Below are 25,094 nucleotides of genomic sequence, written 5' to 3' on the forward strand. Positions count from 1 at the left end.
CCAGCAACAGACTATGGTCGATAATGTCAAAAGCCACACTGGTCTAACAAAACAGCCCCCACAATCTTTTTTAAATTATAAATTCATCAGTCATTTGTGTAAGTGCTGTGCTTGTTGAATGTACTTCCCTATAAGCGTGCTGAAAGTCTGTTGTCAATTTGTTTACTGTAAAGTAGCATTGTATCTGGTCAAACACCATTTTTTCCAAAAGTTTACAAAGGGTTGGTAACAGGCTGATTGGTCTGCTATTTGAGCCAGTAAAGGGGGCTTAACTATCCTTAGGTAGGGGAATAACTTTTGCTTCCCTCCAGGCCTGAGGGCACACACTTTCTAGTAGGCTTAAATTGAAGACATGGCAAATAGGAGTGGCAATATCATCCGCTATTATCCTCAGTAATTTTACAACCAAGTTGTCAGACCCCGGTGGCTTGTCATTGTTGATAGACAACAATAATATTTTCACCTTTTCCACACTTACTTTACGGAATTCAAAATTCCAATGCTTGTCTTTCAGAATTTGGTCAGATATACTTGGATGTGTAGTGTCAGCGTTTTGTTGCTGGCATGTTGTGCCTAAGTTTGCTAATCTTGCCAATGAAAAAATCATTAAAGTAGTTGGCAATATCAGTGGGTTTTGTGATGAATGAGACATCTGATTCAATGAATGATGGAGCAGGGTTTGCCTTTCTGCCCAAAATTTCATTTAAGGTGCTCACATAATTCTTTATGTCATTTATATTTGTTTCATAGTGTAGTTTCTTCTTCTTTTGATTCAGTTTAGTCACATGATTACTCAATTTGCAGTGCGTTTGCCAATCGGTCGTACAGCCAGACCTATTTGCCATTTATTTTGCCTCATCCCTCTCAACCACACAGTTTTTCAAATCCTCATCAATCCACGGGGATTTAACAGTTTTTAACGTCATTTTCTTAATAGGTGCATGCTTATTAGTAACTGGGATAAGCAATTTCATAAATGTGTCAAGTGCAGCGTCTGGTTGCTCCTCATTACACACCACTGTCCAACAAATATTATTTACATCAACAACATAGGAATCGCTACAAAACTTATTGTATGACCTCTTATACACTATATTAGGCCGAGCCTTTGGAACTTTGGTTTTCCCAGATATGGCTACTACATCCAATGGATTTGGATACTGCCTTCAAACTAATTTCTGCAGCATTAGTAAGGATGTGATCAAGACATGTTGATGATTTCATTCCTGTGCTGTTTGTAACTACCCTGGTAGGTTGATTGATAACCTGAACCAGGCTGCAGGCACTAGTTACAGTTTGAAGCGTTATCTTGAGTGGGCAGCCTGATGAAAGCCAGTCAATATTCAAATCACCCAGAAAATATACCTCTCTATTGACATCACATACATTATCAAGCATTTCACACGTTATCCAGATACTGACTGTTAGCACTTGGTGGTCTATAGCAGCTTCCCACCAGAATGGACTTTAGGTGAGGCAGATGAACCTGTAGCCATATTACTTCAACAGTATTTAACATGAGATCCTCTCTAAGCTTTACTGGAATGTGGTTCTGAATATAAACAGCTACACCTCCACCTTTGGCATTTCTGTATTTTCTGTAGATCTAATAACCATGTATTGCTACCACTGTATCATCAAAGGTATTATCTAAGTGAGTTTCAGAGATTGTCCGAATATGAACGTCATCTGTTACTAACAAATTATTGATTTCATGAACCTTGTTTCTTAAGCTACATACAGTATGTTAACGTGGGCTATTTTTAACACTTTTCTGGGATTCTTGATTGTTTTCCTTGCTTTACTGGGAAGCTTAGCAGAGGTAGACATGCTCAAGTTATTTATGTTAGTGCAGGGTGAGCTGCACACAGTGGACTTCCTGCTAGGGCACACCACCTCAGTGCTAACAGTATAACTATGGTTCATAGGCATATGATTACTGCATCCAATAGCTGTAGAATCAGCAGAGGCATTCAGGGCAGTAAGAGGGACATCAATTAGGTTACTTACATTGTGTCTTCCAACGCCCCTGGGATAATGTACATTTGCTGAAGCATTATGACAACTCAGCGACACAATGGTAGGGATTAAATGGGCTGGGCTTGGGTCATTGATAAGTCATTGAAGAGGACTGGCCACCCCTCATAGCCTGGTTCCTCTCTAGGTTTCTTCCTAGGTTTTGCCTTTCTAGGGAGTTTTTCCTAGCCACCGTGCTTCTACACCTGCATTACTAGCTGTTTGGGGTTTTAGGCTGGGTTTCTGTACAGCACTTCGAGATATTAGCTGATGTAAGAAGGGCTATATAAAATAAAATTGATTGATTGTCTCAACGCATATGGCCGATGCTCTCCGCTGGCGCCAATAAGATAGGCTATACTGTTCTCTCAATTAAGTTGAGAATGTTTATAACTAAAAGGCAGATTAAAGTATTGTCTTTGTCTTCTGTTTACAGCAATAGTCATTTGCTTTCCAAACTGTTTTCCCACGATTGTATTTTAGAATATTGTGATATGGGTTGTTTATCTATCTCCATCATGTAATGTAAATGTATGATTAAATTGCTTATTTACCATTGACGTGCAGTCTTTAACAAGCACATATTTGCTGATATTGTCATTTTCTTGTCTATCTGTTACCCATTGCAGGGACTCTTGGGGGCGATTGGAATCCAAGGTTCATCCTTCGTTGAGGTAAGTGCCCATATATAGAGAATATGGTGCGATTTGAAATTGGGACGCAATCTCAGTCTTGTGCTAACAGGTTTTCTTCTGAAGTTTGATCACTGTCATTCTACTCTATGGCATTATATTTCTATGATCTCAGTACTATCTCAACTGCTGAGAGTTGATGTGTATTGGACCTGATGGGTAATGCTGTTCCTGACATGCATGGCATTTAATGCATTGTTGTTCTTGTCATGACCCTTCCCCCTTCTAGTTGCCTTTAACAACACACAGTAACATGGCAACAGTAAGCATGTTGTCCCCCACAAATGATGCAGCACCCCCATTGGGCCAATGAGTGACAATTATTCACTTTTTTGTTCTGTGGATTAATGAGAAAGATAAAAAACAAAAGCTGGAAATCCAAACTTGATAGCTCACAATGGACGGGATGTCAGACTATGGACTCCACTGCCTCATAGGGAGATGCATTGATATAAAACAGGATCATGAGGAGATGCATATATGTACAAAATGCCATGACTGTAGATAAAAAGGGACAGGAGATATGCTTGTTCAAAATTTGTTGGGGGACAAAGTAGAAAATAGTAAAAATAAAGAAAAACCCTTGAATGAGTAGGTGTTCTAAAACTTTTGACCGGTAGTGTACAGTTGAAGTCGGAAGTTTACATATACCTTAGCCATATACATTTAAACTCAGTTTTTCACAATTCCTGACATTTAATCCTAGTAAAAATTCCCTGTTTTAGGTCAGTTATGATCACCACTTTATTTTAAGAATGTGAAATGTCAGAATAATAGTAGAGAGAATGATTTATTTCAGCTTTTATTTATTTCATCACATTCCCAGTGGGTCATAAGTTTACATACACTCAATTAGTATTTGGTAGCATTGCTTTAAATTGCTTGCACATGCTTTTTCAGTTCTGCTCACCATTTTTTTATAGGATTGAGGTCCGGGCTTTGTGATGGCCACTCCAATACCTTGACTTTGTTGTCCTTAAGCCATTTTGCCACAACTTTGGAAGTATGCAAGCTTTAACTTCCTGACTGATGTCTTGAGATGTTGCTTCAATATATCCACATCATTTTTCTTCCTCATGATGCCATCTATTTTGTGAAGTGCACCAGTCCCTCCTGCAGCAAAGCACCCCCACAGCATGATGCTGCCACCCCCGTGCTTCACGGTTGGGATGGTGTTCTTCGGCTTGCAAGCTACCCCCTTTTTCCTCCAAACATAACGATGGTCATTATGGCCAAACAGTTCTATGTTTGTTTCATCAGACCAGAGGACATTTCTCCAAAAAGTACTATCTTTGTCCCCATGTGCAGTTGCAAACCTTAGTCTGGGTTTTTTAGGGCGGTTTTGGAGCAGTGGATTCTTCCTTGCTGAGCGGCCTTTCAGGTTATGTTGATACAGGACTCGTTTTACTGTGGATATAGATACTTTTGTACCTGTTTCCTCCAGCATCTTCACAAGGTCCTTTGCTGTTGTTCTGGGATTGATTTGCATTTTTCGCACCAAAGTACGTTAATATATAGGAGACAGAATGCGTCTCCTTCCTGAGCGGTATGACGGCTGCATGGTCCCATGGTGTTTATACTTGCGTACTATTGTTTGTACAGATGAACGTGGTACCTTCAGGAGTTTGGAAATTGCTCCCAAGGATGAATCAGACTTGGAGGTCTACAAGGTCTTGGCTGATTTCTTTTGATTTTCCCATGATGTCAAGAAAAGAGGCCCTGAGTTTGAAGGTAGGCCTTGAAATACATCCACAGGTACACCTCCAATTGACTCAAATGATGTCAATTAGCCTATCAGAAGCTTCTAAAGCCATGACATCATTTTCTGGAATTTTCCAAGCTGTTTAAAGGCACAGTCAACTTAGTGTATGTAAACTTCTGAGCCACTGTAATTGTGATACAGTAAATTATAAGTGAAATAAGCTCTGTAAACAATTGTTGGAAAAATATAAGTGAAATAAGCTCTGTAAACAATTGTAAAAAAAAAAATGGGGGGTAGATCAGCTTTAATATTGCAGATAGATTGTAACTTCCATCAATGTAATTGCCTGCATCACTTCCAATCCCCCATATGTTTTTTTCTCGCAAATATATATACAGTGCTTGTCACGAGTTACAAAGCCAGAACCCAGAAGCAGACCAGGACAAGGTAAGTTGAAACGAAGGTGAGTGTTTATTTACAAAGTCAAGAGTGATGCTGAATAATCCAGGGAACAGAGCGGGCGGCGTTGATTAGTTGTTGGGGGTGCAGTGGTTGATCCAATCATGGCTCGGCAGCCGCCGACCACCAGGCAGAGGTTGGATGAAGGTTCCGGACGAGTGACTGCAGATGGAACAAAACGGAGGTAAGTAAACAACAAACCAACAAGGTGCAAAACAACAAAACTAATGCTAGAAGCTCTAAGACTGATACTCTGGTAACGATCCGGCAGGGAATGGATGTTAGGCCAGAGCCTAAGAAGGGTGATGATCAGGACCAGGTGTGCAGATTGCAGATGGGATGCAGGTGCGGAAATCAAGAGAGCTCCCCGGAGCGTTCCAGAACCCTCGGGAAACTGGAGATCCCGAGCAGAAAAACTAGTCCACAGACAGGACCCGACTCAGACTGCCGGGATCGTTACAGTACCCCCTCCGACGAACGCCACCGGGCGGACTCCCGGAGCGCCAGGATGGAGGCGGTAGAAGTCACGGATGAGGTCAGCATCTAGGATCTGTCGCCGCGGAATCCAACTCCTCTCTTCAGGACCATACCCCTCCCAGTCCACGAGATACTGGAAACCCCGGCCCCGCCGTCTGGAATCCATGATGCGTCGCACCGTGTAGGCAGGACCACCTCCGATCATCCGAGGAGGAGGAGGAGGAGGCGGAGGAGGCAACAGAGGACTGAGGAAAACAGGCTTGAGGCAGGAGACATGAAAGGTGGGATGGACTCTGAGCGTCCTCGGGAGTTTGAGTCGAACTGCCACCGGATTGATCACCTTCTCCACCACAAACGGACCAATGAACTTCGGTAACAACTTCCTAGACTCAGTCCGTAAAGGAAGATCCCGTGTGGCCAACCAGACCCTATCTCCGATGGTGTAGGTGGGAGCGGGGATCCGGCGACGATTCGCCTGGAGCTGATACCGGTCCGAAACTCTAAGGAGTGCCTTTCTGGCCCGATGCCAGGTCCGGTGGCAACGCGAATATGGGCCTGAACAGAAGGCACTGAGAGCTCCTTCTCCTGAGAAGGGAACAAGGGAGGTTGGTAGCCATACAGGCACTGGAAGGGAGACATCCCAGTGGCAGATGTAGGGAGAGTATTGTGGGCATACTCAACCCAAGGCAACTGAGAGACCCAGGAGGTGGGGTTGGAAGAGGCCAGGCAGCGTAGCGTGGATTCCATCTTCTGGTTGGCTCTCTCCGCCTGACCATTAGATTGGGGGTGAAAACCAGATGTGAGACTGACTGTAGCTCCAATGGCCAAACAGAAGGACTTCCAGACAGCAGAGGTAAACTGAGGGCCACGGTCGGAAACGATATCACTGGGCAACCCGTGGACCCTGAAAACCTCCCTAACCAGGATCTCGGACGTCTCCGAGGCAGAGGGAAGCTTGGCAATTGGCACAAAGTGGGCGAACTTGCTGAATCTGTCCACGATAGTCAGAACGACCGTGTTCCCCTCAGAAGCGGGCAACCCAGTGACAAAGTCCAGGGCCAGATGCGACCATGGTCGCGGGGAATAGGAAGGGGGTGAAGTAGTCCAGAGCTGGGCCGATTGGTACCCTTATTCTGCGCACACACTGGACAGGCAGCAACATAACCCCGAGTATCCTCGGCCATGGCAGGCCACCAAAAACGTCTGCGAAGAAACGCCATCGTCCGAGCCACGCCAGGGTGACAAGCCATCTTGCTGGCGTGGGACCATTTGAGGACCGCAAGACGAACCGACTCAGGCACAAACAACCGACCCGGGTGGACCGTTACCGGGACCGGGCTGCGTCCGAAGAGCGCCATCACCTCCTCCTCAATCTTCCACCTAACCGCTCCCACGACGCAGTTCCGGGGGGAGAATTGTCTCGGTCTTGGACCCACTCTCCTCCGTCTTGGAGAACATCCGAGACAAGGCGTCCGCCTTGCCGTTCTTAGATCCAGGTCGGAACGTCAGGGAAAAATTGAATCGTCCGAAAAAACAACGACCACCTGGCCTGACGGGAGTTGAGACGTCTAGCCGATTGCACGTAAGCAAGATTCTTGTGGTCCGTCCAGACAATAAACGGTTGCTCCGCCCCCTCCAACCAGTGGCGCCACTCCTCCAAGGCAAGTTTCACCGCGAGAAGCTCCCGGTTACCCACATCGTAATTCCTCTCCGCAGGCGAAAGGCGGCGAAGAGTAGTAGGCGCAGGGATGGAGTTTACTGTCCGTGGAGCATCGCTGCGACAGGATGGCGCTAACTCCCACATCAGACGCGTCCACTTCAACGACGAACTGACGGGCCGTGTCCGGTTGAGAGAGAATCGGTGCGTTGGTGAATCGCCTCTTCAAATCCAGAAACGCTCGATCCGCCTCCGGATTCCACTTGAAGCTCCTGATACTGGAAGTCAAGGCAGTTAACGGAGCGGCCACACGGCTGTAATCCCGGATGAATCTGCGGTAGAAATTCGCAAAACCCAAAAATCTCTGGAGCTGCAATCTCGTACCGGGCTGGGCCCATTCCAGAACCGCTCTAACCTTCTCCTGGTCCATCCTAATCTCTCCCCTGGAGATGATGTACCCGAGAAAGGATGTCGTGTGGGCGTGAAACTCGCACTTCTCGGCCTTCACGAACAGGCGATTCTCCAACAATCGCTGCAGAACCTGCCGGACATGCTGGACGTGGTCGGAAGGTTCCTTCGAGAAGATCAGAATGTCATCCAGGTAAACAAACACAAAGAGACCGATCATATCTCTCAGGACGTCGTTCACCATACTCTGGAATACCGCTGGAGCATTGGTCAGTCCAAACGGCATCACCTGATACTCGGTGACCCATCGGTGTATTGAAACCCGTCAACCACTCGTCTCCCTCTCTGATCCGGACCATGTGATACGCATTGCGTAGGTCTAGCTTAGTGAACACCGTAGCACCCTGTAAGGAGTCGAAGGCAGAACTCATCAAGGGCAGGGGATACTTGTTCTTGACCGTGATGTCATTCAACCCCGATAATCAATACACGGTCGAAGAGAGCCATCCTTCTTACCCACAAAGAAGAATCCTGCCCCCAGGGGTGATGACGAGGGACGAAACGAGACCAGCAGCTAGGGACTCCTTGATGTAGGTCTCCAAAGCCTCACGTTCAGGGCGGGAGATACTGTATAACCTTCCCTTGGGGTAGACAGCTCCAGGGAACAGGTTGATGGCACAATCATATGGTCGGTGGGGAGGGAGTGACAGAGCCTTCTGCTTACTGAACACTTCCCCCCAAATCGTGATATGTCTCGGGAACCAGGGACAAATCTGGGGGTTTAGCCTCAATCACCTGACTGGGAACCGAATGGGGACAGGCAGTCTTGAGACAGTTAGCATGACAATCAAGGCTCCAACTCGTTACCTTGCCCGTCACCCAATCGAACGTGGGATTGTGTTCCTTCAGCCAGGGGTATCCAAGGACCAGAGGAACATGGGAAGACGGCAGAATGAAGAATGAAATCATCTCCGAATGATTCCCCGACAACAGCATCTTAACCGGTTCAGTCCTCATCGTGATACGTGCCAGACTACTGCCGTTCAGAGTGGTCGCTTCAATGGCTTCCGGCAATTGCTCCTTGGAAAGCCCCAGCTGTTCCACCAACTCGGCATCAAGAAAGCTTCCATCGGCACCTGAATCGATAAAGCGTTAATCGCTAAGCTCTGATTCCTGTTCACAAGGGTAGCCGGGAAACGGGGTCTGACAGAGGTACTGAGAGGTTGAAACTGGCTCGCTAAAAGTCCTCCCAACTTTAGCGAGCCGGGCAGTTTGACGACCGCCGGGAACAAGTGGAGATGTAATGTCCCGAGCTACCACAGTAGAGGCAGCAGTTGGTCTTACGTCTATGTTGACGCTCCTCCTTGGTTAACCCGTGCCGCCCCCACTTGCATGGGTTCAGAATCGGGAGAGAGGACCTCTCCACTAATCCTTTGTGGTGGAGAATGATCGACGTGTTCTGGTCCACCACCCGACCCGACTGGAACCTGAGAAGCTGATCGGTTGGACGGAACCCATTGCTTCTCCCTCCTTCGCTCTCGGACTCGATTATCCACCCGAATAGACAAGGCTACCAAGCTGTCCAGGTCACTAGGCTCCGGATAGGAGATCAACTCATCCTTGAGCTGCTCCGACAGACCCTGGTAAAAGGCCGCTTGCAGAGACTCCCTCATTCCACCCACTCTCCACAGCCAACGTCTTGAACTCGATCACGAAGTCGGCCACGCTGCGAGTTCCTTGGCGAAGCGAAAACAGGCGCCTAGCTGCGTCCCTCCCTCGGACGGAATGGTCGAAGAGCTTCCTCATCTCGGCCGTGAACCCCTGGTATGAAGCCATGCAGGGATCCTGTCGTTCCCAAACGGCTGAAGCCCACTCCAGCGCTCGACCACGCAGCAACTCAATCACAAAGGCTATCCTAGCCTTGTCTGTGGCATAAGAGTAGGGCTGTAGATCGAACACTAATCCACACTGCATAAGGAAGGAACGGCATCTTCCCAGCTCCCCCTCATATTTATCCGGCGTCGGAACCTTGGGCTCACGGAAGGACACAGCTCCAGAAGCGGCAGGCGAGATGGGTGAAACCGGTAGTGGATCCTCCACCGGACTCTTGCGTTGGTTCTGGACCTCCGTCAGACCGGTAGAAAGGTTCCGAACTGACAACGCGATCTCCTGTAGTACCGTGCTATGATGGCCCAACATCTTCTCCTGATGGGTAATGGCATGGCGAACAGAGTCCAGGTCCGCTGGGTTCATTACAGGCCGGATCGTTCTGTCACGAGTTACAAAGCCAGAACCCAGAAGCAGACCAGGACAAGGTAAGTTGAAACGAAGGTGAGTGTTTATTTACAAAGTCAAGAGTGATGCTGAATAATCCAGGGAACAGAGCGGGCGGCGTTGATTAGTTGTTGGGGGTGCAGTGGTTGATCCAATCATGGCTCGGCAGCCGCCGACCACCAGGCAGAGGTTGGATGAAGGTTCCGGACGAGTGACTGCAGATGGAACAAAACGGAGGTAAGTAAACAACAAACCAACAAGGTGCAAAACAACAAAACTAATGCTAGAAGCTCTAAGACTGATACTCTGGTAAACCTACTGTTCATGGCTAACGATCCGGCAGGGAATGGATGTTAGGCCAGAGCCTAAGAAGGGTGATGATCAGGACCAGGTGTGCAGATTGCAGATGGGATGCAGGTGCGGAAATCAAGAGAGCTCCCCGGAGCGTTCCAGAACCCTCGGGAAACTGGAGATCCCGAGCAGAAAAACTAGTCCACAGACAGGACCCGACTCAGACTGCCGGGATCGTTACAGTGCTATGAAAAAGTATTTTCCCCCTTTCTAATTTTCTCTACTTTTGCATATTTGTGATACTGAATGTTATCAGATCTTCAACCAAAACCTAATATTAGATAAAGGGAACATAAGTGAACAAATAACACAACAATTACATATTTATTTCATTTATTTCATAAACAAAGTTATGCAACACCCAATTCCCCTGTGTGAAAAAGTAATTGTCCCCTTACACTCAATAACTGGTTGTGCCACCTTTAGCTGCAATGACTCCAACCAAATGCTTCCTGTAGTTGTTGATCAGTCTCTCACGTCGCTGTGGGGGAATTTTGGCCCACTCTTCCATGCAGCACTGCTTTAACTCAGTGACGTGTGGGGTTTCAAGCATAAACTGCTTGTTTCAAGTCCTGCCACAACATCTCAATTGTGATTAGGTCTAGACTTTGACTAGGCCATTCCAAAACTTCCAATTTGTTGCTTTTTAGCAATTTTCATGTAGACTTGATTGTGTGTTTTGGATCATTGTCTTGCTGCATGACCCAGCTGCGCTTTAGCTTCAGCTCACAGACGGATGGTCTGACATTCTCCTGTAGAATTCTCTGATACAGAGCAAAATTCATGGTTCCTTCTATTAAGGCAAGTCGTCCAGGTCCTGAGGCAGCAAAGCATCCCCAAACCATCACACCACCACCACCATGCTTGACCTTTGGTATGATGTTCTTACTGTGGAATGCAGTGTTTGGTTTTCGCCAGGCATAATGGGACTCATCTCATCCAAAAAGTTGACTCAAGTTTGCCAAAAAGCACCTGGATGATCATCAATACTCTTGGAAGAACGTTCTATGGACAGATGATTCAAAAGTATAACTTTTTGGACAACATGGTTCCAGTAATGCATGGCGAAAACCAAACTCTGCATTCCACAGTAAGAACATCATACCAAAGGTCAAGCATGGTGGTTGTGGTGTGATGGTTTGGGGACATTTCCATATGTTTTTGTTAGCTGCATGTGCGACATAACTCCACCAATCCTACCGATGTTATCATTTACGAAGATTATACCTTTTTTAACTTAATTTTTGTTTTGTTTTTTATCAATTAGTATATTTGAGTTTAACCACAATATTTGTTGCATTATTTGTTCTGTCGTTTCTGGAGGATTAAATTGAAATTGCAACCAACCTTCTATGGCTTGTTTTAGAAATAGTGATATTTGGGAGATGATTTCCTTTTCAAATAACTGAAAGTGTGAAGTTGTAATCTGAATAAAGGGAAAAAGGCCATTCTTGAAAATTGGGTGAGACAATCTTAATCATTTGCTAGAGAACCAGTTCGGATTTAAGTATAACTTTTGTATGACTGAAGTTTTTAGTGATAGGTCTAATGCTTTAATATTTAATCATTTCTGTCCTCCAAATTCATATTCATTACATATAATTTAAAAAACTGTTCACTAGGCGTAGGCAAGACCATAAGCAAATAGGTCAACTGGGATAATACTAAAGAGTTAATCAAGGTGATTTTTCCACAAATTGACAGGTATTTACCTTTCCATGGTAGCAAGATCTTATCTATTTTTGCTAACTTTCTATTAACATTTATTGAGTGAGATCATTTATTTCATTTGGGATATGTATTCCGAGTATATCCACATCACCATCAGACCATTTTATTGGTAAACTACATGGTAATGTAACATTTTTACATAATATAGTACATTTATCATAATTTGGTTGTAATCCAGAGAGGTTAGAAAATGTATCTAGATCCTGTATGAGGCTGTGGAGGGATTCAAGTTGTGGATTTAAAAGAAAACATGAATCATCAGCGTACAAATGACACCTTTGTTTTTAAGCCCTGGATTTCTAATCCTTTGATATTATTGTTGGATCTGATTTTAATAGCTAACATCTCGTTGGCCATGATAAATAGATATGCCGATAGTGGACAACCTTGTTTCACTCCTCTTGACAGTTTAAAACTTTCTGAGAAATAGCCATTATTTACTATTTTACACCTAGGGTTACAATACATGATTTTTTATAAGAGATTCTCCAAAATTGAAATGCTCCAGACATTTATATATAAACCCCAGTCGTACTTTATCAAATGCCTTTTCGAAGTCTGCTATGAATAGCAGACCTGGTTTCCCAGATTTTTCATAGTGTTCTATTGTTTCCAGTACTTGCCTTATATTATCTCCAATGTATCTTCCATGTAAAAAACCTGTCTGATTAGAATGAATAATGTCCGACAAAGTATCTGTTGGCCACTGAAGTGTAAGGGGCCTCCAATTTTTTAAATGGACTGGATCTTTGTATTTTCCAGTTGTATCCTGTTTCAGTAATAATGAGATCAGACCTTCTTCTTGAGTGTCTGATAATCTACAATTTACATAGGAGTGGTTAAAACATGCTAATAACGGTCCTCTGAGTATATCAAAAAAGGTTTTGTATACCTTGACTGGTATGCCATCCAAATCTGGAGTTTTCCCGGACTTAAAGTCTTTAATTGCATCCAGAATTTCATCCTCTGTAATTTCACCTTCACATGAGTCTTTCTGTATGGCTGTTAATTTTACATTATCAATAAAAAAAAATCTCTACAATTAGCTTCAGTTAGAGGAGATGGAGGCGACTGAAACGAAAACATATGCTTAAAGTACTTTGTTTCCTCCTTCAAAATATAATTTGGTGAATCATGGGTGACATTTGTAACCAGTTTCAGTAAATTATTTTTGGTAGCATTCCTATGCTGAAGATTAAAAAAGAAAACTATAGTTTGTTAACAAGAAATTTGTGGAGTGGTTGAAAAACAAGTTTTAATGGCTCCAACCTAAGTGTATGTAAACTTCCGACTTCAACTGTATGTACGAACGTACGGAGACCGATCCATACAGTAGTTGTCCCGCTTGCCCCAATTTCATCATGGGGGACAATAAAACATGTGTTGCCCGCAGGAAATCAAGCAGAGAAGGACAGTTGGATGGAAGCGGAGAAGGAGAGTTGGAGGACCTTAATGAAGATGAAGGTGCATTTGCATAGGCCTGCTGGTTAACCTGCTCACACACAATTTTTATTTTCTGATTGACCTGTTTAAATTAAGGGACAGACCTGTTCAAAGAAAACTCTTCGCTGTATCTTCACATAATATGTAATATTAATGTAATGTATTTGAAGAGAGATCCAAATGAAAGAGCTCACCCTGATACAGTCTTTTAGAAAGATGTGTGATCAACCTTATAGATCATATAATTACAGTATAAACCATGTGTAAGGTTTTTAACTTTTGTCTTATCCCATCTGCATGATGTTTGTGTCTGTTGTTAACATAGGGTTTCATTGTCTATTCATGATGTACTGTACTATATTACTCATAATAGTCTGAATGCCCATGCCTTTTGTACTATTAGCTCTGTGTTTCTCCAAATATTACACCTGTGTGCTGAACTGAAATGTGGTTGTTACAATGTAAATATGTACCATTCTAAATAAGTAATTTTTGAATGCTTTCATACAGTTGAAGATAATTAAAGTTAGCAAATTAACATTCTTGTTTGTTCTCTGTATGGCTCTCTCTAACAGGATGTGTTGACTGTTGCACGCAGGTGTTTTTAACGTCCTATAGTGCAAGCAGTCTTTCATCTGGGGCCGTTTCAAACGAAAGAGTAGGACTAAAGGCTTTATTACAATTGTTTTACTGATTTACAAATTGAAGTGAGTGATATCACATTTAGAACTCCATCAAGATGTCAAATGGACTTCTGGAACATGTCAGAATAGCCTGACCACAGCTTTTAGGACAACATACAGACTTAAGAGGGAAAAACAAGTTGTGTCGACACAAAGTCTGCATTGGAGGATCTAAAAAGTGTAGCTTATTCTGAATCATCTCAGCTGACATGAAAGTTTGAAGTCATATAATATCACAATGTAAACACTTGAATAAGACAAAAAACAATCCCCTGTTTTCGTTTTCGGTTGACTTTTTTCATGGTTATTTCTGAAATGCTGAAGTATACCACGTACTTTTCAACAATATGGCCACCTATTTGTTCAATAGTTCATATTGATATTCCCTCATGTCACAGCCCAGTAGGCTATTCAAGTATGGCTCTCTGACACCATCCACATATGTTTGTAAAAAACTAACTGGAATAACAGTATATTATTGTGACAGGGTAGGAACCTGGGCCCAGATTCACAAAACCTTCTTAAGAAGAAATGCCTTCATAACTGCCATTTTTTCCCTTAAATGTAGACTTAAGAAGAAAGTTAAGCAAAGTTCCTATTCCTCAAAACGGTCATTGGAAAATTTATTGCCCTATTTTCTTATGTTTTCTTATGTAAGAAGAAATTAGATTCTTGAAAAGAAAGTTATTGGAAATGTTCTTAATTTCAAGATAGCTCAACCTTGTCTTAAACTCAGGGCAGTGAGAGAAAAAGCTCATGAAAGCAATTGAACATGTTTAATTCACTCACAAACGTCATCTGAAAGTTTCAGTATTGATTATTTTAAACCCAAGAACATGTTTTAGAACAGTAATCTCAGTAAGAAATATGCTAACATGATTACCTTTGCTAGCTAGATAGCTACCTAAAACGGTTGCCTAGCAACAAACATCTTAAGAAGATTTGTAAGAAGATATTTGAGAAGTTCATAAGAAAATCCTTAAATCTTAAGATATTGTTGAAGAATTGCACTTAAGAACTTTCTTAAGAAGCTTCTTAAGTTTTTGCGTAATAAGTGTTTTGTGAATCTGGGCCCTGGTCAGTGTTTCTGTCACGCCCTGGCTCTGGGGACACTGTTATGTTGAGCCAGGGTGTGTAGATCTATGTATTATATTTCTGTGTTGGCCAGAGTGGTTCCCAATCAGAGGCAACGAGTGTCAGCTGTGGCTGGTTGTCTCTGATTGGGAGCCATACTTATAGAGGCTGTTTTCCCACATTAGTTGTGGGATCTTGTTTCTAGGTGGTTTGTGTTAGACCGTGAACTGTCACGTTATCGTTTGTTTATTTTGTCGTAATATCGCTAAATAAAGAGTATGTTTGCCTGCAACGCTGCGCCTTGGTCCTCCTCTGTTCCCGACGAGCGTGACAGAAGATCCCACCAAGACAGGACCAAGCAGCGTGAAGAGGAGAGAGGATGGACCTGGGATCAGTGGAGTAGGAGTCTCGACTGGGCCCAGCCAAGTGAAGAGCAGAGAGGCTGGTCTATGGAGCAATGGATTAAGAGTCTCGACTGGGCCAAGCCAAGTGAAGAGCAGAGTGGTTGGACTTTGGAGCAGTGGGGTGAGAGTCTGGCGAGAACTAGGGAGGCCTGGTCCATGGGGAGGAGAGACACCCAGAATTTTTTTAGGGGGGGGCTCACGACGTGGACGTCGGGGCAGCAGGAGGCCGCGATAGAGCGGTCCAGCGGGTTGACAGAGGAGGCCGCCAGGTTACGGGGGCCACTGGTGTTAAAGGGGAAGGAAAGTGTGGAGGCACGGCGAGAGGTACTGGGGTGTGTTACCAGTCCGGTCCGGCCCGTTCCTGATCCCTGCATAGGGCCAGTGGTGTGTGTCCCCAGTACGGTCCGGCCTGTCCCTGTTCCTCGCATCGAGCCTGTGGTGCGTGTCGTCGGCCCGGCCTGTTCCTGCTCCCCGCACCAAGCCTATGGTGCGCGTCGCCAGCCCGGCCCGGCCTGTTCCTGCTCCCCGCACCAGGCCAATGGTGCGCGTCGCCAGCCCGGCCCGTCCTGTTCCCCGCACCAGGCCAATGGTGCGCGTCGCCAGCCCGGCCCGTTCTGTTCCTGCTCTCCGCACCAGGTCAATGGTGCGCGTCGCCAACCGGTCCGGCCCTTTCCTGCTCCCCGCACCAAGCCAATGGTGCGGCGTCGCCAGCCCGGTCCGGCCCTTTCCTGCTCCCCGCACCAAGCCAATGGTGCGCGTCGCCAGCCCGGTCCGGCCCGCTCCTGCTCCCCGCACCAAGCCAATGGGGCACGTCGCCAGCCCGGTCCGGCCCGCTCCTGCTCCCCACACCAAGCCAGTGGTGTGCGTCGTCAGTCCGGCATGTCCCGTGCCTGTTCCACCGGTGCCTGGTCCGGCACAGATCAGATGCTTCACGCCGGAGCTAGAGCAATCCGCTCCACCAGTGTGCAGTCCAGCTCCGGCCAGCGGGTCAGACCCGGACCAGGGGTACTTTGGGGGTTGGAGGGAGCGGGGATCAGGCCCGAGCCGGATCCGCCGCCTGGCGGAGTGCCCACCCGGTCCCTCCCCTGTGGTATTTGGTTGACGCGGTCGGAGTCCACGCCTTTAGGGGGGGGGGTACTGTCACGCCCTGGCTCTGGGGACACTGTTATGTTGAGCCAGGGTGTGTAGATCTATGTATTATATTTCTGTGTTGGCCAGAGTGGTTCCCAATCAGAGGCAACGAGTGTCAGCTGTGGCTGGTTGTCTCTGATTGGGAGCCATACTTATAGAGGCTGTTTTCCCACATTAGTTGTGGGATCTTGTTTCTAGTTGGTTTGTGTTAGACCGTGAACTGTCACGTTATCGTTTGTTTATTTTGTCGTAATATCGCTAAATAAAGAGTATGTTTGCCTGCAACGCTGCGCCTTGGTCCTCCTCTGTTCCCGACGAGCGTGACAGTTTCCCCTGGGACCTTAATTAGGATGGGACAGGTCATAAGTATCAAAGCGCCCCTATCATGTGTTTAGGTAAGAGATTTTGTACCTGATGTTGATGGAGACTGTGTCTGAGAACCATTTTGAGAACCATGCTGTTTTGAAGAAATGTTTGGGGTGTGGTCAATTGTACTAAGGTATGTGTTTACTTTGATTATCAGTGTTTGTTTATTCAAAATTGACAGACAAATAGTCATAGACCTAATGTTCAATGTCCCTGTTTCTTTGTAAAAATACCACTAGATGGCACCCTTGTGTCTAACTGTATAATCTATTGTGCCTCAGGTCCGTTTTTTTAAAATCCATTGTTCTTCATACAGAGGCTACATTAGGCTTGCTTCAGACATATTATAGTGTATTTCTGTAGAATGATCTAATACCACTTGCCAACATCCACAATGAAACATCATGCCATTTGTCCCATGCTTTTTTTCTTTCAATAGTCAAGGAATGCTTTATTGTCACACAATGCATGTAAAGGTGTGCCCACTCTTGATAAGAAAGTAATGCACTCCTCAGCAAGAGGAGGTACAAATAGGTGTGTTTATCCTGTGACTGAGTACTATAGAGCCATTTATCTCAAGGGGCAGTCATATGTGTTATGAAAGGGGATTTGGAATTACACACAGTCCCTTTATCTAAAAGAAACACTCCAGGAGTTAAGTTTCCCTATACTGAAGTGAGTGACTTACTGCACAGGTGTTAGGGGTACATGCTAAATGCACAGCCTCCATGTGAGCTGTAACTAAATAAAAAAAGGCATGTTCATTACATGTCCATGAATTTATTGAAACATGCACATCACTTTGGACCATATTTAATCATTCTTCATGTTAGTTGGCTTTTTTGTGATCAGTTTGTTTTCCCATTGCTGTACATGGCACTCCTCGAAATCCACAGTGGAATGTTTCTGAGCAAAGGTTACTGTGGAAACAGTTGCCAAGCAACAGCATAATAGTGCTCTGTTTTTGATCAGACCACACCTTAGAAATGGAATGCATAAAACTGACTTGTTTCTCCACATTATATATAAATATCCATTGGTCTATTGATAGGGGTACAATTCAGTTAAAAATAGATTGTTATGATTCCTTACATAAAATAGGCTGCACAGGAAACAGAAAATGTGTTGTATTGTAACTGATAAAAAAACGAGCTCCCTAAGCCAGTGTGAAGTACATACCTGTGTATGGTAGAGCACACCTCCCCTGTGTGCTCCAGAGACCACCAACCCTCCAGCACAGCCTGTGTTCTTTGGGAGAACTGTATGCTGTATAGCTGATCATTCTCTGCTCCCTTGTCAGCGACATCTGCCATGACAGCCTCAGCAACAGGCTAAGCCAGCCAGGCCAATGCAGAGGCCCAGCGGGACTCCCCCGGCCCAGCTAAACCCACTACAGCTGTTACAACCCAGTCAGCTTCATCATAGGCTTGGTTTTCTCAGAGTCCATTTCCCATCCCCAACTCTGTCAGTCTGTTCCAAGTCACTCACAACTCCATCATGCTAGCAGTCATGTTGCCCATGTCTCTTTCTCTCTGAGCTTTATATAACTGACTGGTTTGCAAAACCTGGCCTAGACACACGTTAAGGTCCCGGTTGATTTTCACACAAAGACCATGCTGGTGTCACTGACATGCAATCAAGTCCTAAACCAACAAATTAAACAATCACTTTCAGAACTGCCAATGTGGCAGAGAGCTCATCTCTCGGGTATACTCATTGGTAGACTGTTTTCACAGTCCCTCTTCATGATTCTTAATAAAAAAACGTTACGTGGAATTGTTTTTGAAACTCAATGTGAATAACTGCAGATTACACAGACAGTCTTCTCAAAGTATCTGTTTTCATTTGCAAGGTCTTGACAAATCTCCACAGCTGTATACTGTCTCTGTTGGGTCTGCTCTCTGTCTCTCTCTCTGTCTCTCCCTCAGTACGTGGATACTAACCAACCAGAACCAACAATAGATAGCAAAACAAGAAATACACAATTACACGTTTCAATCAAAAAGTGCATGATTTACATGATCAAAAAGTGCAACAACAGAAAATAAAATGACGAGACTTTGTTGCTACCGCTGTGTTTTACAGTGTAATCCTATGGGCGTGTTTGCTGTTGCTTTTGTACCATGAGGTCTGTGCAGTAGGTACTGTATGTTATTTAAGTTCCTGCTATGTGGGCCCTCAATATGTCACACCCAGCAGAGGGAGATTACCTCTAATGTCCATGGTCCTGCTACTTGTCATTTTTCCCGGGGTGGGTGGTTGGTACAGTATATCTCATATATATGTCTTTGGACACATGAGCTTGTCTTTGTTTCCTAACAGTCCAAGAAAATAGTTGATCTGTACATTTAAGTTTCCTTGAGAATGCCTTTATCATTTGGAGGATGGAGAGGTTTATAAAGTCTAAACCCTCAAGCATCCTCCAGTTCAGAGAGAACGAGGAGAACCTCTAACTGAAACCATGTCCCTTTTACTATGCTCCGGGAGCCAGACTTTGACCCCTTCTGCAACTGGCACCACGACACACGGCTCTTCGACCAGTCCTTCGGGATGCCCCAGATCCCAGACGAGTGGTCCCACTGGCCAGGCACCCACTGGCCCGGCTACATGCGCCCCCCAGGCTCCTCCGTGGATGTAGGCTTCTACTTCCCCTGCCTGATGGGCAAACCCTACGCCTGCACAATGTCCCGCCAGCTCAGATCTGGCCTGTCTGAGAGGAAGCAGACCCATGACTCCTGGAGGATCAGCCTGGACGTCAACCAGTTCGCCTCTGAGGAGCTGGTGGTCAAGGCTAAGGGCGGAGTGATAGAGATTATCGGTGAGTATTCCTTGAATTAGATGATATACATGATTCAGTATTTCTCTCTCAATTCTCATGCAATCAAGATTGATCTTTCTTGTATAATAAAAAAAAGTTGCTTACCTACTGGATAGACAAAGCTAGAAGATATGCTACATTTCTTAGTCAGCCTATAGTTAAGGGTCAATGCCAAATCTTTGTTGGTAAACATTGTATCCCAGAGCAGCTTCAGGAGGGAGTCTTTCAAAATAGCAACCCAATACCCATACAATATACTACAGCCAGGTGCACTCTACAGTGCACTATAGTGTAGACAGAACTCAATCTGTGTACTGAGAGTCATACACATACTGTACACACTGAAGATACACTCCTAACCCCAATGTGTCTGTAATATCAACAGGAAAGCATGAGGAGAGAAGAGATGAACACTGCTACGTGTCCAGAAACTTCACCAGGAAGTACACGTGAGTACAAAGCAGAAAATGTCAATAGTTATAAAACTGTAAATCTAAAGTAACATCCCTTGGGTGTTGATTGCAATGATACGTCCCAAATGGCACACTATTCCTTATATGGTGCACAACTTTTGACCAGAGCCCCTTAGACCTTGGTCAAAAGAAGCACACTACAGTATAGAGGGAATAGGGTGCAATTTGGGATGCCGATTTGGACAATAATAACTTCTGCCACATGAGAGTACTGTCCTCTGATACAAACTTATTCTGTCTTCTGGCTGAGAAGGTGACCTCCTCTCTTTCTCCAGAGGGTGTGCTCAGCGTCGAGGCCCCACTGCCCATGCCAGCCATCCAGGAAGGAGGCCACTCCATGGCCATCAGCAAGAGGTAAACTCCTCATGAGTAAGCTTCCAACATTGTGTAATTTTGCAGGCACCAGTTCTGAAGTGCAATTCATGGATAATACTTGACATCTTCTTCAGTGGCTTGTATTTTATACCTTAAATTGCATTGTTAGTGTCACTTCTTGTAGTCACTGTCAATCAACTCGTTGAATATACTGCCTGTTTCTGCAAAATTGCATTTTTATATATTTTATTGGTCCTGTAGCGCCAACCCTTTCTCTATTCCCTCTAGTGGTTGACGTTGAAAAACTGACAGGAGAACTGACAGACATCTAATATGTTATTTTTAATTAACAGGGATGATGTTTGTGACTAGCGACTAATAGCTAACAACCAATCATAGCAAGAAGAGTCAAGCGTACAGATCATCTGCAGTAGATATTGGTCAACTGGACAGAAGCACTCACAGACTATTAGTAACATTTCAACTAACTATCTACTAACCCTAACCTTAACATTTATCCTAACCCTAAACTTAACCCTTACGCTAGCCCTAACCCTTACCCGAACCCTTATTCTAAACCTTACCCCAACCCTAACTGTAACCTTAGAAACAGTTGCTTATAAACAGATAGTCAGTTGCTTATCAAAAGATAGTTCATTGATAGCATGACCATCTGTAGATCATCTACAGATGGACTATCCAAATAAAGTGTGAGACCCTTTTTATTATATACTGTAACTGACCATGTCTGTACACTTGATGCTGTATGCAAGTGAGTTGGGAGATACGTTTCCACCTGGAAATCAGTATTTCTGCAGTCTCATGTTTCAATCTTCTGATTTCAAATCGAAATACTGTACAGTGCTTTTTAAAATGTATTTTCAATGTAGTGGACATTTCCAGTGAATTATAGGAAGAGGAGTGGCTAAGGATAGTTCTCTGTGCGGTTGGACTTATGGGAGGTTTCTTAAAACCTTCCGCTGAACATTCTGGTTCTTTTGATACAGTGCCTTGCCAACCCTGCAAGATGTGGTTATGTGTATACCAACATGGAACTATGAAGCTACTTTGTTTTGGTACTCCTAACTTACATAATACTTGTGTACTCGTAACTTTGGAACTCGTAACTTACTGTATGTAAAAGATGCCGGAAGACAAGTAGATGCATTAGATCACCATGCATTTTGTTATTAATGATCACCCCCAAACCCCCCCCAGTGGATCTCCAGAAATATCATCCTATTAAAAAGCTAGTAGTACTGTAGAAGCTGAGTACACAGACAGTTCTAATAATAGTACTCTCTTCCTGCAGCCTGTGAGTAGACACTGAGTAGAATGGGTACATCAATGTGACAGCCCACCACAGAGACTCGGCTACTGTGTAGTCAGTGCATCAGAGATCAACATACTCTTGCATAACAAGCAAAAAACTCTGAGCCAAATTTAGCACACCATCTCCCTCTGTCCCGGCTAAGTTATGATAGTCATTTACACTATAAAGAAATCCTTTGTAGCACAGCAGGCTTGCTTCAGATTCCACTGTGGACATAGCAGGCAAATTATGTAATAATTATAACATTACTGTAAGAATAGAATACAATAGCACTGGGCCTACCCGAGTGGTGCAGTGGTCTAAGGCACTGCATCGCAGTGCTAGAGGCGTCACTACAGACCCGGGTTCGATCCCGGGCTGTATCGTGATGGGGAGTCCCATAGGGGACTTTACTTGGCTCATCGCGCTCTAGCGACTCCTTGTGGCGGGCCGGTCGCCTGCAGGCTGACCTCGGTTGTCAGTTGAACAGTGTTTCCTCTGACACATTGGTGTGGCTGGCTTCTGGGTTAAGCAGGCAGGTGTTAAGAAGCGCGGTTTGGCGGGTCATGTTTCGGAGGACGCATGACTCGACCTTCGCCTCCCGAGCCCGTTGGGGAGTTGCAGCGATGAGATAAGATTGAAATTGGGGAGAAAAAAAAAAAAGAATACAATAGCATGATTCATTCTGTCAAAGACTGTTAACACATGCAGTGCATGGTTCAGATCGTGCCCATGAGGTTTCCTCTCTATATACACACAACTGTTTGTCAGGGATGAATAAAAACACAAACATGTATTGTCTTGAATTAAGTTTATATATGGCTTGGTTATTACTGTAGCTTTGGTATTTTTTCAGGTAATGAATCATACATTATTTTCCTTTATTATCTGTCAACACCTTTAGCAGGCCTGCCTTTGAAACTAAACTCCAAACTAGATGTGGTCCTCTTCCTGCTCAATTGGTAGAGCATGGTGCTTGTAACGCCAGGGTAGTGGGTTCGATCCCCGCGACCACCCATATGTAACAATGTATGCACACATGACTGTAAGTCGCTTTGGATAAAAGCGTCTGCTAAATGGCATATTATATATTATTATAGATGGTCGAGAAGTTTATTGTTGTCAGCACCATTTCACCAGGACAAATCCCACCAGAAATCCCTGGTACATGTAAATGTACTTGGCGAATAAAGGTGATTCTGATTGGTTGGTCTGGAAAATCTACCAATTGAAACAGATTACACATATTTCTTCTTCAATTTGATCTGATCATTCATCAAAGAAACATAGAGAGGTCGAACAAGTACTTGATTCACGTTTGTAAATCAGAGAGTTGGAGTCTGTGAGTGATGCAATTTCATCAGTGTCTCATTTGACAACAGTACTGTAGACCTCCGGTTGGTCGCCCATCATACATTTACATTTTAGTCATTTAACAGATGCTCTTATCCAGAGCGACTTACAGTTTTAGTGAGTGCAAACATTTTTCAAAGGGCCATCCAGTGTCCACCTATGGAGCTTCCACTCCTGTCCTGTGTTTCCAGCCCTTTAACAACCCCCCTGTGAGTTTGATGAAAGAAAACAGCTCTACATCTCAATGGGCTCAATATCAGACACACAAAACAGGGAGGGGTCTGAGAGCCTTTTAGCTCGGATATTGGCTAGCAATGTTTTAACTCCGGCTTGAGGCTGTCAGTGGGCTGCTTTAAAACCCCAGACCTCGTTACTACACTTTGACCAGAGGAAGAACACTGACCTTACATCCTCTTAAAGGTTTATAATTACGTTATTGGTTATTTAATCATTTGTACATGCAATATAAACCCTTTAAAGTGTTACCATGTGAATAGAGACGATAGAATAGGTTTGACATGATTTATCAGTGATTTATACATAGAGAGAACGTATCTGGTTAACTTGATTATACTGTAGTATCGTAGTTGACTGCTGTCTAGTTTATGTTGCCACAATCCAGGAAACCATCAGATGCTCAGAAGGTCAGAAAAAAAGACCAATGTCAGCAGATAAATCATTTTGCAACAATGTGTTTCCTTGACGATTTTGTCATTGCTTCATAGATACTTTCGCAATCTATTGTACACTGTATGAATGTTGGTCTTGTCATCCTTGGCACAGATAATGTAGTGCACTACAACACAGCATGGGGGACAGGTTGGTGCTGCTGAATTCTAATGCTTCCTCTGCTGCTTGAGCTTTCATATTTTTTTGCAGGATGCTATAGGTGTCTGAGCAGTGCAGCAAGGAACAGGGGCTAATAACGGGAGGCTTATTATAGCCCTAGCAACAGGAACGGGATTGATGGCTGCGCAGGGTAAGCCTATCAGCTATTGGCTGGCAAGGGAGATCGTTCCAAGCACAGAAATTCATCTCATGAAAGCTTCAGTACAGCAGGCTACAGCAAGAGACTGCAGTCTAGGGTTGGGGGATCCAACAGCATGCCACTTCAGTTTATCAGTCAGTGTGGGGTTCTGTTTCCATATTGGAATAAACAGATCCACGTGAATAATTTGTGTGTGTGTGTGTGTGTGTGTGTGTGTGTGTGTGTGTGTGTGTGTGTGTGTGTGTGTGTGAAACTACTGTCGGGGAATGGCAGATAGCATTGGCTTATAGCATCCACATGACAGAGATTTATTGTCCAACAAGCTTATCAGTTTCTTTCAAATGATATGAATGATATTGAGGTTTTGAGTAAGAATACTATATTTAACCCATAGGAAGAGAGTACAGTATATGTGGTCTCTATTGTTATTTACATTTAAGTCATTTAGCAGACTCTCTTATCCAGAGCGATTTACAAATTGTTATAGCCTAGAAGTATGCTTTGATCCATATGGTGATTTTGTAGATGATGATGTGCAAAGCACCTTATCTCGCTCTCTGTCTCTCTCTCTCACTCTTTCTCTCATACACACGCACATGCACATACAGTGGGGAAAAAAAGTATTTAGTCAGCCACCAATTGTGCAAGTTCTCCCACTTAAAAAGATGAGAGAGGCCTGTAATTTTCATCATACCTACACGTCAACTATGACAGACAAATTAAGGAAGAAAAATCCAGAAAATCACATTGTAGGATTTTTAATGAATTTATTTGCAAATTATGGTGGAAAATTAGTATTTGGTCACCTACAAACAAGCAAGATTTCTGGCTCTCACAGACCTGTAACTTCTTCTTTAAGAGGCTCCTCTGTCCTCCACTCGTTACCTGTATTAATGGCACCTGTTTGAACTTGTTATCATTATAAAAGACACCTGTCCACAACCTCAAACAGTCACACTCCAAACCC

At 44.3% G+C, this 25,094-nt stretch overlaps 2 protein-coding genes across 2 annotated transcripts in view; both read left to right on the top strand.

Moving 5' to 3' along the window:
* camkk1b (calcium/calmodulin-dependent protein kinase kinase 1, alpha b) overlaps nt 1-13,398 on the top strand; it is a 28,092-nt gene extending 14,694 nt beyond the window's left edge. Inside the window, exons 12-13 of the mRNA XM_045220925.1 lie at nt 2,646-2,690; nt 13,161-13,398. Coding sequence (XP_045076860.1) covers nt 2,646-2,690; nt 13,161-13,245 — 130 coding nt within the window. The 3' untranslated portion in view covers nt 13,246-13,398. The remainder of the gene's footprint in view (nt 1-2,645; nt 2,691-13,160) is intronic.
* Nucleotides 13,399-19,337: 5,939 nt separating this feature from the next.
* On the top strand, nt 19,338-20,517 carry LOC121557520 (heat shock protein beta-1-like; the record flags this gene model as incomplete). The annotated part of the gene is made up of 3 exons (XM_041871124.2): nt 19,338-19,686; nt 20,072-20,135; nt 20,367-20,517. Coding segments are annotated over 3 exons (564 nt in total), but the record flags the coding sequence as incomplete, so codon positions are not given.
* Nucleotides 20,518-25,094: the final 4,577 nt, after the last annotated feature.

This window comes from Coregonus clupeaformis, chromosome 6, assembly GCF_020615455.1.
Source record: "Coregonus clupeaformis isolate EN_2021a chromosome 6, ASM2061545v1, whole genome shotgun sequence".
In the NCBI taxonomy this organism is placed as follows: domain Eukaryota; kingdom Metazoa; phylum Chordata; class Actinopteri; order Salmoniformes; family Salmonidae; genus Coregonus; species Coregonus clupeaformis.